Source organism: Gossypium arboreum, chromosome 8 (assembly GCF_025698485.1).
Source record: "Gossypium arboreum isolate Shixiya-1 chromosome 8, ASM2569848v2, whole genome shotgun sequence".
NCBI classification, from domain to species: domain Eukaryota; kingdom Viridiplantae; phylum Streptophyta; class Magnoliopsida; order Malvales; family Malvaceae; genus Gossypium; species Gossypium arboreum.
Genome location: NC_069077.1, coordinates 10,429,780 through 10,444,481, shown reverse-complemented (window position 1 = coordinate 10,444,481; position 14,702 = coordinate 10,429,780). Strand labels below are relative to the sequence as shown.

Below are 14,702 nucleotides of genomic sequence, written 5' to 3'. Positions count from 1 at the left end.
GGATTTTAAATTAGAATCTATCATTTATATTGTCATGATTAGTCTTCAATTATAGTAAATATAATATAATAAATAAAATATAGTAAAATATACCTGAAGATCTTTAACATCATCATCACCACCTTGACAAATCTATTCTTTACCCATGCTTGTACAATTATAAATTAAAGATCAAGAATAAGAACCACAATCCATTCTGAGATTGAATCTTTCAACATCCTAAATATGAAGTTGTACAGGAGAAAGTTTAAGATGAAAAGGAATTTGATTTGTGGGATAACTTCGAAAGATTTTGAAAAAAATAGAAAATCATCGTGCTGATAATGTGTTATAAAATAAAAAGAGACAGAGAGAATAAAGAACAAAGAAAATACGAAAGCAATAAAAAAATGTACTTTATTGACCAAATGGATGATTTACAATACTTCATCAGAGTCTCTATTTGTAGACATCTAATTCTAATAACTATTAGAATTTAAAGTATATTAAAACATTATCTTAATCATGATAAGCATTCACTTAATAAGATATTCATAACACTCTTGAATTTTACAAAAATGCTTTTTAACAAAAAAAAATTTATAAACGCAGAAAAAATATTTTTAACCCAAAAATACTTTTGGGATAAGATTATTACTAAACAAGATACTTTTCAAATTTTCCAAAAATACTTTTAGAAAAAAATATTTTGTAAAAGCAAAAGGTAAAATTAACTCTAACTCAAAAATATTTTAAACCTAAAACACTTTAAAAGAATAATGCTACGTAATTATTAATTAATTTTGAAGAGCGTGGATATGGTGGAGAAAATCATTTGAAAATTAAATTTGATATTGTTATCATATTCGTAAAAGTCATAAGTTGTTTTTTTTTTTTTTTTTTTTTGGTGTTCGGATAGTGCAAAGATCAAATTGGAGTAGCTTAAGGAAATGATATTTATGAAAATTTTCTGGGGAAAAGAACACTGTTCACTTTGAGGAACACCGATTACAGACAATACATAGGTAACCCTAAAGCGATTTTCCATTGTTGTTATTAATATTTGATTGGATTATACCATTTCAGAATCTGAACACTCAACTCTCTAAATTTTATTTGCTTAGAAGCAACTTGCATCTGCAGCCTGATGACTGTCTGATCGCCCCATCAACTGCAACTCTTTTTTAGCATAAATCTCCAATAAAAAATCCCTACGCATCTGAGCCTTACCCCCACCACTGCTACCGCTAGGCGCCATGGTTGACTTCTTAGCCACTGCTGTACTGCTTCTATTCACTGCTGAAGTTGACAAACCATTGCACACAGATTGATTTGATGTCGAAACGATTGAAGATATGGGTCTTGCAGCCACGTTAAAAACCGATGGTGATAAAGCCCATATTTGAGGCGATGATGGCTGTTGGTTACTTAGTCGCCCATTAGCAGCGCCCGTTGCGGTGGGCTGTGGGATCATCCAAAACTCATTTGCTGGTATCATCATTCCAGTATTTCCAACCACCCACACTGGCACCAGTCCTTGCGGAGTAACTGGAGCCAGCCCTGAAGCTTGCGTCACTAAGTGTTGTTGATTTGAAATTGCAAATGGATTCCCATCATTTCTATCGCAAAATTCGCTTTTCGTCGGACGCTTCCTTTTTTTTTAGCACCACCGTCGTCGTCTATTTGGTTATTATTGTTTTTGTTATTGGAAGCGTTTGAGCCCGACGTTGTGGGAATCTTGAGGGTACCACCGACTGAGACAGCGATGGCAGGAACGGTGCCGGTACCGGTAATTTCTGATAGCTTGTTCAGCATGTTCAAGGAGCCATCTAATGGTTTCTCCATCAGATTTATGGCCGAGTTCACGAGTCAGCTGGAAGATCCTGGCGGCGAAAGTGGCGGGTATTCGAATTCTTCGACCGCGGCCCTCGACTTTTGTATGACGGTCCTTGGTGGAGGAGCGTTTAACAGTGGGTAGAGGCCGCATGGAAACAGGGACCACCCCGATAAGCGGCAGAGGGTGGGAGTCTATTGGCTGTTCTTTAAATAGCATAATCTGAAACGCTGAGTTTTCACAAATTTTCTCGGTGGCAGCGTTAGGTTCTCCAGCACTGGTGCTAAGATCAGAGGTGCCTCCGTCGTCGTCAAGATCCATTTCCTGAAACTGTGTGAGTGTTACCTTCTAGGCAGGAAATCAAAGGGAAAATATTTGTTGCTTTTTTGTTTATACATGGAAATTGAGAAGAGGTCAGATCCAACTCAGAGCATTATTATTTATAAAGGGAAAATGAAATGAATAGAATAAAATAAAATAACGTATAACACAACAAAGACAATCTATACACTGTTCTCCTCTTTCTGGGTTTCAGTTTCAGGGGTACAGAAACCAACGGTGGTGATTGCAATAAAGTGACAGGTGTTGGACCCCCAATTCATGACCACTGTGATGATCAGCTGGTTCCAAGCACAGGGATAGGGATAGGGATAGGTGGTCTCTACTCTCAACCAATAGAATTGGGAGTGGTGTCAGATATTTGTGTTTGTGGGTTAAAAAATTGATTTAATTGGCCAAAGCTGCCTATGTAAGGTGGTTCAAGGACTACCCACTCAAGATAAAAATTCCCCATCCTTACCGCCACTATAAGAAAGCTTATTAGGATTAACCAAGAATTAATAGAACTCAAACTCCAAAATCATGCACTAATTAGTTTTTGTTTTGGATTTTAATGGATTCATAAAACTTTAATAGACTTGGTTTTAATGGGGTGGGGTGGTAAGATTAAAAAATTATGATGATAAAGATTAATTATGAATTCGAGCTAGTTAAAGTATCAATGTGGAGAATGATTTTGTATTGATTAAAATTTACTGAATCAAATTTTTTTGAATTTTTAATAATTTTTAAATCGAACTCATTAGAGTTATCAAACCAACAAATTGATGATTTGGTTGGTTAAATCACTAGTCTAATTCTAAAATATTGTTATTATGTTAAATTATGTTAATAAATTATTGATGTGACATTTTAAAATAAACAAATACTAACTTGATAAGCATGTAACAAAAAAAGATGATGTCATAATGAATATAAATTATTTTTAATTGTTGCAATATTTTGAAATAAATAAATACTCATTTAGTATTCATTTAATAAAAAATGATGCTTTAATGAAACTAAATTTAATAGAAAAATTTTAACAATATTAACACTGGACTTACTTTTTAAAATTCAAAAGTAAAAGAATTAAATTCTTTGAAATAAAAGTAGAGAATTAAATTTCAAATGTACGAAGAGTATAAGAACCTACAACATATTAACCTAATTATTATGGTAGTGTGTTTGGATTTAAAAGTAGCTATCGAGGTCTTGATACTATTAGTTAAAGCTAACATCTTGGTGATTCGGCACCTAAATTCTAAATTCGAGTGTCATTATGTGCATTTGAGGTGTGTGAGGGTCTAGAATCCAAAATGTTTGGGTTTGCCATTAATAGATTTTTGTTCAGTTCTTTATTTGTTGTGCTTTGTAGTTACTTTTTTTTTTTTTTGCTCTAAAAAACAGCTGGCATTCATTAAATAAAATGGTTAAAAACAGACAACACTAAACACACCAAAAGTAACTGAAAAGAAAAAAAGAAAAGTTAAAGACACACAAAACAAAGAAGCTAAAGCACATAGAAAACCCAAAAACTAGAAGAAGAAAATCAAACAGATCCAACCCTAAAACACCAAAATGAACACCAGCTAAATCGTTCCTCTTCTCCCCAAGACCCAGTGAAAATCGAGAGAAAAGAAAAACCAGCTTTGAAGAAACCAAAATGGAGATTCTAAGAACCTTCTCCAAAAACTTCAATGCTCATAAACACCGGCGGTTCTAGACCAACCAATCCTCCGCTACCAGAATTTCAATAGAAGTTGGCACCTCTTCAACCCAGAAGCAAGGTGAAACCCGCTGTCGCCCTTCTAATACCAAAGTATGAACCGCCCAATTCGCACCTCTCGGAATAAATTGGTAAAACACCTTATCCAGTTACCTCTCAAGCCTTCGAATATTCTGAGAGATTGGCCTTAGAATAGATCTGTCTTCCTTATATAGTGTTAATTTCTTAATGATCGTAAGTGAGTCTCTTTCCAAAATAACCATCTGAAAACCCATCTCAATCGCAAAAAGGATCGCGCGTTCACAGGTCCTGGCTTTCGCAATAAACGCATCAGCAATTCCTTCATAGGGTTAAGTACATGCACCCATAATTAAACTGAGTTCATTACGAGCAAGAACAACCACAGTAGAGGTAAAAGAATCGATTTGAAAAGTTGCATCAAAGTTAAGCTTAACAAACCCAGCTTTTGGGGGTGGCCACAACACAGACGCACTAGGCGTTGACTTGACCCCGAACTAAAACACAAGTTCAACTCATTAACATAACCTTGTACAAAAACCTCGAGATCTAGCGGAGAAAACTTTAGGCCTTCATGAACCACTTGATTACGTTTAAACCAGCAGGACCATAAAGAAATAACGAACAACTTTCTAGTATTTTCATCTACTGATAAAAACATGTTTACTAACTGGGTTTTTCCATCCAAGGTATTGGTGTTGCAATAAAAAAAAAGATTCAAAGACTGCCACAGTTGTCGCAAAACACTGCAGAACCACAGTAAGTGACCAGAATCCTCTGACACCTCCTGACATAGAAGGTAAACATCATCAACGTGTAATCTGCATTTGTTTAAATTACCATAGTGAGGCACATAGTATTTGATAAGACGCAAAAAATGAAACTTTAGTTTAGAAGGAATCTGTAAGTCCCAAAGCAATTTGTAGAACTTTTTGTAATTGGCTGTAAGGTCTTGATTACATTCAGAATGTTGCCTTGTTGTTGTAAGTAAGACCCGATACCCACTCTTCACCGAATAGTCTCCCGTAGCCTCGTGACGCTACACTAACGTATCCTGATCTCCAAAGTTTGCAAGGAGAATGTTTAGAATGCGAGTAGCCTGCACTTGATCAACAATCTGACCAAGGACTTCCTTATTCTAGGTACCCAAGTTGGCATCAAATAATTGATTAACAATAGTCCAATTAATATTGATGTCCTGAACTAAAATTCTACTATTACCAGGTCCAGGCAGCCAAGGGTCATTCCATATGTTTACAGCCACACCACTACCGATACGCCAAATCACACCTTCTGAAATCAACTCTCAAGCACTGTACAAACTTCTCCAGGTAAATGAGGGGTAAGAACAAATTCTAGCTGACAAAATATCAAAAAAAAGATAATAACGAGCTTTAAATACTCTAGCAAAAAGACAATCGGGCTGCGATAACAACCGCCATACTTGCTTAGCTAACAGTGCTTTGTTGAACAAAAAGAGATCCCGAAAACCCATCTCGCCTTTAGTTTTGGGTGCACAAAGATCGCTCCAAACACTCCAATAAATTTCCTTGGCCGATTTGTTATTAGACCACCAAAACTTATTCAAAATCAACTCTAACTTTTGACATAAGGTTTTCGGTAATGCAAAACATTGCATAACATACACTGGGATTGCTTGGAAAACCACTTTAATAAACACCTCCTTACCTCCCATCGAAAGATACTAAAAGCTCCAGTTTTCAATCCTCTGTCTGAATCTATCCACAAAATTGGAAAAAGCCCATCTCTTATTTCTCTCAACCATCATTGGAAGACCCAAATATTTCTCCAAATTTGTATCCACCCGAACTTTTAGAATGTTGGTAATCGCATCCCTCACATTTTGACTCACATCCGCCTCATAATAGATAAACGATTTGTTGAAATTAACCTGTTGCCCTAAGATTAGTTCATATTCGTTTATAATATTAGGAACTACATGTGCCCCATCCACCGAGGCATCACCAAAGAGGATGTAATCATCGACAAACAACAAATGATTAATCGTGAGGTTATCCCTTCCAATTGGTGCACCTAGTATGGTTCTTTTCATTTTAACCTCGTTCAGCAATAAAGAGCGCCCTTCAGCGTAGATTAAAAAGAGGTAATGACTAAGCGGGTTGCCTTGTCTCAATCCCTTTGAAGGGGAGAAACAATCACTAATGCTGTCGTTGATACCTATCGTATATGAAACCGAAGAAACACATTGCATAATGAGGACAACCCAATCAGAATGGAAACCCAATTTCAGCATCATTCCCGCTAGGAAATCCCATTCAACTCGATCGTATACCTTACTCATATAGGAAATCCCATTCAACTCGATCGTATGCCTTACTCATATCGAGTTTTAGCGCAAAATAACCTCTTTTGCACTTCTTTTTCATTTTAAGAGAGTGTAAAACCTCATAAGCAATTAAGGTATTGTTCGATATGTATCTCCCTGGGATAAAAGCCCATTGGGCTTCATCAATACATACCTCCAGCATAGCACTCATCCTATTCACCAAAACTTTCGAGATGATTTTATAAATCACATTACATAAACTTATAGGTCGAAACTGAGACAAGTTCTTTGGTTTTTCGACTTTAGGGATTAAAACTATATGCGTTTTATTGATTTTACCCATATCAAACTCTCCCGACAAAACATACAAATAGTACTGAGAAATATTAGCTCCCACGATATGCCAGTACTTTTGAAAAAACATAGCTGGAAAACCATCTTTACCTGGAGACTTTAGAGGTGCCATAGTCTTTACCATATGCCAAATTTCATCCTCTGTAAACGGCTAGAGCAACTCATCATTCATGCTTGCAGAAATTCTTTGCTTAACCAAACCGAGCAGTCTATCATCACCTCCAGCTGCTGAAGCAGTGAAAATATTACCAAAATACTTTAAAGCGACATGCAACAAGTCCTCCATTTGTGAAACCCACCGACCATTTTCATCTTCTAACCCCACAATCCTATTGCGATAATATCGAGAGGCGCCCATTTTGTGAAAGAAGCTAGTATTTTTGTCCCCATTTTGAAGCCAATTCACCCACGCACGTTGGGCCCAAAAAATCTCTTCTTCGTCGACTTCCAAATTCAATCCTAACTGCACCTCCATAATTTCTGACAAAACCGTATCAAAAGGTTCCTGAGCATAGAGATCAATCAGTCGTTTCTCCAAAGCCATTTTATGATACTTTTGATTATGAATTTTTGAACGGCTCTATAAATAAAAACGTTTCCCCGCTGCAGCTAGCTTATCAGAGACACTAGACAAAGAATCTGCCCAGGCATGTCTAACAATATCTTCAAAAGATTGGTCAAGGCACCATTTTGCTTCAAATCGAAAAGGCTTGACCCTCATAAAAGTACCACATTTCAGATTGTCAATCGTATTCATAAAGATTGGACAATAGTCCGAGAATGAGTGACCTAGGTGCGTAAGAGAGTAGTTTGGAAAAAAAGACATCCAACTCAGGCTCGCAGTACCCCGATCAAGCCTCTATGGGATGTTAGTAGACCGAAAACGTCCTCTTTCCCAAGTGAACCATCGACCAACAAACCCTAAATCAATAAAACTACATTACTCTAAGATATTTTTAAAATTGCCCATTTGTCGCTCAGACCGTAGACGACCCCCTTTTTTCTCAAATGAACTTGTAATCTCATTGAAGTCACCCATCACTAGCCAGGGTGTAGTTTGGTCAGTACCCAGTTGGTGAAGAAGCTCTCATGACTTCCATCGAAATCGCTCATCCGGATTTCCATAAAAACCCGTGAATCTCCATGTGTCACCATTTTTATAATCGTGGATGTCAACATCCACATAGAACTGTGAGTAACTCCGAAGAGAAACCAACGAACTACCTGTCCAACCCAGAGATAATCATTCTTTTGACCCAATAGCACCAATATCAATACCGTTAATAAAACCACACTTCAATCTAACCGATTCCATCTTTTTAGCAGATAATTTTGTTTTCATTAAAAATAAAATTCGGGGATTAATGGCCCGTAATTTATTCCGGAGCCTATTAACGTCCGTGATCTCCCCAAACCACGGACATTTCAGATAAGGATCTTCATTGTGGTCTGTTGCTCTGACCTGCAGAGCTAGCCAATATATCAACAAAGTCATTACCCTGTAAATGCATGGAAATGTTTGCAATCCTTTGGCGTTTCTTGCCTTCCACTGAAATTAGCGGATCACTTTCATCATCTGTTGGGAGTTTCATAGCCTCGGTCCCATAAATGGCCTGACCAGTATCCGCAGTCAGCAGATTCGACCCATAGCAACCCTTAGAATTAGCATTCTAGAACCGTATCCAAGGGGAACCAAATTAGGATTTGGATAGTCTTCAGACGATTCCCTCCCCCAATTATGCTCAAATGCCTTATCATCATCAGAATTATTTCCCCGAAAATTTCTTTCCTTATTCAACTCATTCCAATCTGAACCATCTGCGTCCCGCAACCACTTGTTAGCCGAGACTGATCGCCGTCGTGCCACCGCCCTTAAGGTAATATCCCATCTAAAAACAATTTTAGAAGGTTCAATACTGGTGCGAAACAGGCAAAAACTTTCACCATGCCCCAGTTTGCCACAAATAAAGCAAAACAGGCTGAGCTTTTCGTACTGAAATCTGGCATAGATAACTCTATCAGTTCCAATAAGAATTTTCTTTTTCTTTTTTTGTTTTAAAGGCTTTGACACTTCCAAACGAGCCTTAATATGCATGTAGGTGTGAAATCCCCTTAACGAAAATGACGTATCATAGTCCAGAAACTGACCTAAAAAATTCCCAAACTGCTCAGCCATACTAACCGTCATTAAACCCGGAGGAAGATCATGAATCTGAACCCAAAAATCAGCCAGATTTAAGGGGACTAACAAAGGATTCTCTCCCGATTGAATCCTATGAAGCAAGAGTAAATGGTTATTAAAAAACCAAGGTATACCCAGAAGCACCCTTTGGATATCCACCTCGTGGAAGAACTGAAAGAGGAACCGTTTGCCCCCCAAATCTGAAATACAAATACCTTTGATAGGGTGCTAGAGATCCGCCAAAGTATTTCGAAGTGAAGGAAATGAACGACGCTATCAATTAAATAGCGACCCACCAGACAAAGGGAATAAACATGGTCAACAATCCCTGCGTCCTCCTAGAAAGCCTCCTCTTCCTCATTAAGCAAATTCAAATTAGCCAATGCTTCTTCCATAACCAATATGAGAAAACCGAAAAAACCTTAAGAAAAATCAGAAACCCGTGTCAAAAGACAAACGAAACCTTCGTGTCAAAAGACAGGCTTTTTTTGCTTTGTAGTTACTTGAATTTGTATTTTTACTTTATTTATACTTGTAAAAGTTTACAAAAAAAAACATTAAATTTTAAAAAGTACATAAAATCTAGAAAAACAATAGTATTATTTTGAGGTTATTTTATCTTTTATATAAAATTTAAAAAATATATCTATGTTATTATTTAAGAATTTAATTGAATTTGTGTCATTTATCAATCAAATCCCAACTCAGTTGTGAAATTATCAAAACTTATTATTATTTACAAAACAATAATATTATTTTGAGAGTATTTTTATCTTTTATTTAAAATTTTGAAAAACACATATACATTTTGAAATTTGAACCCCAAATAATATGACTTTACAATTTCAACCAAAATTATTTTAATTTTTATAAATTTATTCATCCCATAATCTAATTGAATAAAGCTACCTGAAATGTGAAAATATCCTTCCTCTTAGATTACATTTTTTTTTCCCACCAGAATTTAAGAGGCCATCGTACTGCAACTTAAGTATCAGTGAAAAAGAACTAAAAATGAAGTATATATTTGTGAGATATCATCTAAGGAGATAGGAAAGCCTAATTCATTTGTTTGAAGGAATGGTCTTTATTTTAAATGTTTTTGTCTTTGAATATATATAAATTGTGTAATCAAATTGTTACCGACTGCATACATCAAACATGTTGATTATATAGACTCAGAGAAGCTCAGTTAATGTGACATCCACTTGCATTATAATGGAGCAGTTGGAGTTTTTTTTTTTTTCTTGTAAGTAAAGATTCGCATTTGATTTTACACAGGATTTGGTAAACCAAAAGAGGAAATAAAAGGGAATAAAGAATAAGATTGGAGGGTATGGGTTATCCTGCTCTTCAACTAAAATCGAATTTGGTCCCGCTGCCTCTGACTATACTTTTGATAATGTGACCATCAAATTATGTTTAGGTTTGGGACAAGTAAATAAACTACTATCTAAATACGTTTAGGCCGTCCAAATACTGAAATTTTCTTGAAAAATGACAAACCCCCATGGGCCATGAGACATGAGCCGGAGCAAGGCCATGGCCGTGCCTTTAATTGTGTGCTTAATGCGGCATCAACCTTCAACCCAAATCTAGAAGCTGGATGGCACCTTGGGCATGCAGCACCATTTGTATGAATGTAAATAAAATCTTATTAAATCTTCAAGAACTTGCCTACTACTCTGTTTTAACACAACTGGCTTACATAACTTATTAGAAGCTAGGGTGGGAAAAACGAGAATAAGCTGAGAAAACGGATTTACTGCTAAATGAACTTTTTTTTTCTTTAACATACACATGGAGATAACGCATCTTAGCACAAGCCACAGCCGCCTTCCTCTCGGTTCTTCAATGTCCGTTAGCAAGGGATCCAGTCTCACAGACAGTATAGTCCCCATCCTTCTTTGAATAGAATCTCCGGTACATAGAATCAACTTCGGTGAGGTAGTATGTTCCTGGAGACAAAAGGCCGCAGTCCTTGCTCGTCACAAAATCCTTGGCTCCATATCTATGCTCCATTAGCTTCATTGTCTGAACAAACTTCTCAGGAGGGAACTGCATGAGAAAACCTCTATTACTATCTTTTTCAATACCATTTAGTATTCTACTGTTGTATGTCTCTATCTTTGTAGATATCCAGAAAAGTACATGATATCTGACAAACTTGTAATTTACCTCATGCCTCCACTTCAATTTCCCAGCAACATTCATTACCGTTGCAAGGTTTGATAGGCAAAAGGGATGTTGACCTTCATGGAGTCGCAATGAAAACATTGTAGAAGTCAGACCACTTCCATACGAGAACAATATTACCCGCTTTCCAGCCTGCAACATTATTAAATATGTCAGATTTTAAAGGGAAAATGAGCAGATACAGAAGACTTGTCATATTTGGAAAAAGATAAACAACTACCAATTCACTATGTTTGTTGTGAATAAGGGATGCGAATGCAGCATAAAGAGATGCGGTATACATATTGCCAACTTGCTTTGGTATCAAGGTGGTTGGTTGCACCTTTGCATCATAAAGGGACTTTGAAACTTGTTGGGATACCTGCAAATGCATGGTTATAAGCGGCATAAGTAAGAAGTATGAAACAAAGAATTTCAACCATCTATCTACCATGAAAACAAAGAATTTCAACCATCTATCTATCATGAAAGTCTGCACTATCAAATCTTTGAACTGTTTTCAGTTGTGCCTAATCTTGATGAACCAAACTAATAAGGATATATTAAACCAGTTGTCCTCACAAAATACACTGATAGTTCAAGTATACCAAAGGAAATAGACCAGATGGCTTAATATAGCTTGTTTTTTGTTCCAAACATTAGTCAGAAACTATTGAGTTCAAAATAGACCTTCTCAAGATCCCTGCTCTGGTAGGTTTCATCACCAGTCAAATTTGAAAATAGACTCAATTTTCCTTTAGCAATGTCATCAACAGAACTGCAATATCATGTAAACCAGGAAAATGATCAGAATGTGATGAGTCAATCAATAAAATCTCTAAGGGTATCAAGGAAAGTGAAAAACCTGGCATTCCTTATGAAGTCATTGAACAACAAACGAGCAAAGCTTTTCTGCACAAGCTGCAACCATTCAAATAGGAAAAAAAGAACTTAGAGAAAGTCCAAAATTCATCAGATTATTTGAAAGAAAGTTCATTGATTTATCCATGACAGCTAAAATTAGCTACCTTGTTATATGGAGAATGGAAAACAATGTAGTCAGCATCAGAAATGGAAAATTGTTTGCCCTCTAGTTTCTCATACCTGCAGCCAATGATAGATGAATAAGCAGAGCTTAAATAGTCTAAATTTCATATTTGTAAAGGAAAAAAATGCTCCAATTACTTCTGCAGCGACTTACTTGTAGCAGAAATACTTATAGCAAGTATCAAGAGCCATGAGATAGCACGTTTGAGAAAGTTTCCCATCAACAACCTACGGATGCATGTCAATAGATAGAACCATTACCCAAATAGGAACTTATAGTGAACAAAAAATGAACTTTAGGTGATTGATATGAGAGTTAAAGGTTTTCTAATGCTATCATACTAAATCCTATTGACTAAAGTGGCATAAACAATATATTCCATAAAAGCAGCAAAACTTTTAAGAGGCAAATTGGTTGCTTACAGGATATTCACTAGCAAGGTTGGGTTTGTAAAAGTCATAGGCATGAGACATATGACTGCCCCTAAATTTGCTTTCAAAAACAATAGGAGCATCAGGCCCTATTAGCATAGCAATTGCAGCTGCTCCTCCAGTTGGCCGAGCAGGTCCTTCTGCATAGACCTGAAAAACAGAACCCTCGGTAAGAAACCAAATAAAGGTAGAGCTTATATAACCAATGAATATGTCTCCATTGTTTATTTATAGTTAAATGTACAGAAATGACTAAAAATAAAAATATCTTACTAATATAAAAGTACAAGCTCAAGAGCAAAATAATGTACATTTGGCCCCTAAAGTGTGCAACAATCATATGAACAATGTATGAAATTACAGCCCCTGTGGTCCAAAACCAAAACCATGTTGAGTAGTATTTCAAAAAAAAAAGTTATTATTTTATTCGAGACTCGAGTGGGAAAAAGAGAAGGAAATTTTGCAGCCACTTAACATTATTTATAAAGTAACAGTTTAGGAAATGAGCATACCGCACTGTCAGTACAAACAACAAGACCATATCGTCCATCCCATGAACTACTTTCCACCCAATTGACGCAGTTGAATAGAGCTGCAGTCCCTCCATAACAAGCATTCGTTGAGTCCACCCCTTCAATGTCAGTGTTACCACATTTCTGTTTGTTTAACATGAGAAAAGAGCGCATTAGTCAGATAGATTTTCTTTTACCAATCTAGGAGGAAAAAAGATGAAACTATCCTGGAGAAGCGGATTATGATGCTTGGACAGAGTACCTCAAAGATTTGCATTAGGAAAGTCTTAATGGACTTGCTCTTGTCTATAACAGTCTCACTCCCAACTTCGAAACGGCCAATTTGCTTAGGGTCAATCGTATACTTTTCAAGGAGTGAAGTAACAGCAGTCAAACTGCAAATCAAAATACCAAGTTTTACAAAATAAGTGTTCATTTGAGTCATAAAATATATGAGCGATGCTAATAGAATATGAGAAGTGGATATAAAAGTTAGGAATCAAAACCCCATTGAGATAACATCTTCGACCTCGGTACAAAAGGCCATGCAATCTTGTCCAAGTCCAATGGTGTATTTTCCTTTGCTTGCACCATCATGAGTCTCCAATGCTTCCTGTTTTGTAGTCCAATGGTTATTATTTCCAAAACTAATTTTCAAATAAAAAGGCCATCATTCTACTAATCATTAGAAGAGGTACCACAAAGATACCAACCAAGACAAGTATTTGATACCAGATGATCATAAAAGTAGATTTGAGTGAGGTCCAAAAAAATCCCAATTAACACTAATTGTGGTCCAGGTAAAACCAAAGCTAGTAAAATATTCAAAACAAACAATGAGGTAGCAAACAATATACATTTTAACTGTATTTAGATTTCACAAAAACTCAGATATATGTATATGTATATATATATGTATGACCCCATTAACTCGTAAACATAATCACACCCAGAAATATCACATATGAGAAAACTATGAAATCAACTTTTTCATATATAATTTTTTTTTAAAAAGAAAGAAAATTTGCAAGCAATTAGAATTCCTCTCTATCAGTCAAATTTCCTTCAGCTTAAGCAAAATATATATATATAATCCTTATTCAGAAGCTCTATTTACTCTCCATTACATAATCTAAGAATCCATCCTTCACCCTTTTTCTCATTTGTCTCAACAACCAAAGAACAAAAAGGAAAACCAAAAACACAGAATTTAAAATTAAAGAAAAATAAAAAGAGAAAGAAATAGAAGAGATTATGCCACCTGTTGAACACAGGTAGGAGGGAAGTAGATTTCCATAGCTAGAACTCCCACATTCTTTGCCATTCTCACTCCAAAGTAAACAGAGAACCGCTATGTCAACAATACAAAAAGGAAGTCTTCTTCTTTATTGATTGAAAAAAATCTGTTCTTTTTCTCTTTCTGATGAGTTGATATTGATCCAGCAAGTATCGGCAGAGAATCGATGGTGAGGATGGCATGTGTGAGTGCTTTGGTTTTCATTATTTATAGGCAAATGCAAACTTCATTGATTCGTGCTCCTTTCGATGGCTATTTAGTATTTACCCTCTTTTTTTCACTTATTTACGATTTGCCATCATGTCAGGCTGGATTTTGGTATCCTTTTCCTTTTTAAGCTTTTCAATTCTTCTTTTGTATTTTTTAGAAAATATGAGATTAAAAAAATAATTTTTTATCTATCATCTTATGCAAATTACACATAGATTTTATCATCTTACTCGAATATATTTCAATTATTAATGAAACTAAAAATATATTTGTTATTTATTTTTTATTAAAAAAAGTTTGATATCAA

General features: G+C 35.8%; 1 protein-coding gene, 1 long non-coding RNA gene and 1 pseudogene across 2 annotated transcripts; 1 reads left to right on the top strand and 2 right to left on the bottom strand.

Annotated features, from left to right (window-relative positions):
• Positions 1–861: 861 nt before the first annotated feature.
• On the bottom strand, positions 862–2,616 carry LOC108469163 (transcription factor TCP19-like; annotated as a pseudogene).
• A 773-nt stretch (positions 2,617–3,389) lies between these two features.
• LOC128296519 (uncharacterized) lies at positions 3,390–4,869 on the top strand. The gene is made up of 2 exons (XR_008287134.1): positions 3,390–3,991; positions 4,568–4,869. It is a non-coding gene; the product is annotated as an uncharacterized LOC128296519 (long non-coding RNA).
• A 5,484-nt stretch (positions 4,870–10,353) lies between these two features.
• On the bottom strand, positions 10,354–14,394 carry LOC108468029 (hydroxymethylglutaryl-CoA synthase-like). Its single transcript, XM_017768880.2, has 12 exons — positions 14,150–14,394; positions 13,395–13,501; positions 13,151–13,283; positions 12,889–13,032; positions 12,368–12,526; positions 12,099–12,172; positions 11,926–12,001; positions 11,763–11,818; positions 11,588–11,675; positions 11,139–11,279; positions 10,901–11,050; positions 10,354–10,780 (listed from the first exon to the last, which is right to left on the bottom strand). The coding sequence occupies exons 1-12, from the start codon at positions 14,210–14,212 to the stop codon at positions 10,574–10,576; spliced, it is 1,398 nt and encodes a 465-aa protein (XP_017624369.1). The 5' UTR covers positions 14,213–14,394; the 3' UTR covers positions 10,354–10,573.
• Between the last annotated feature and the right edge of the window lie 308 nt (positions 14,395–14,702).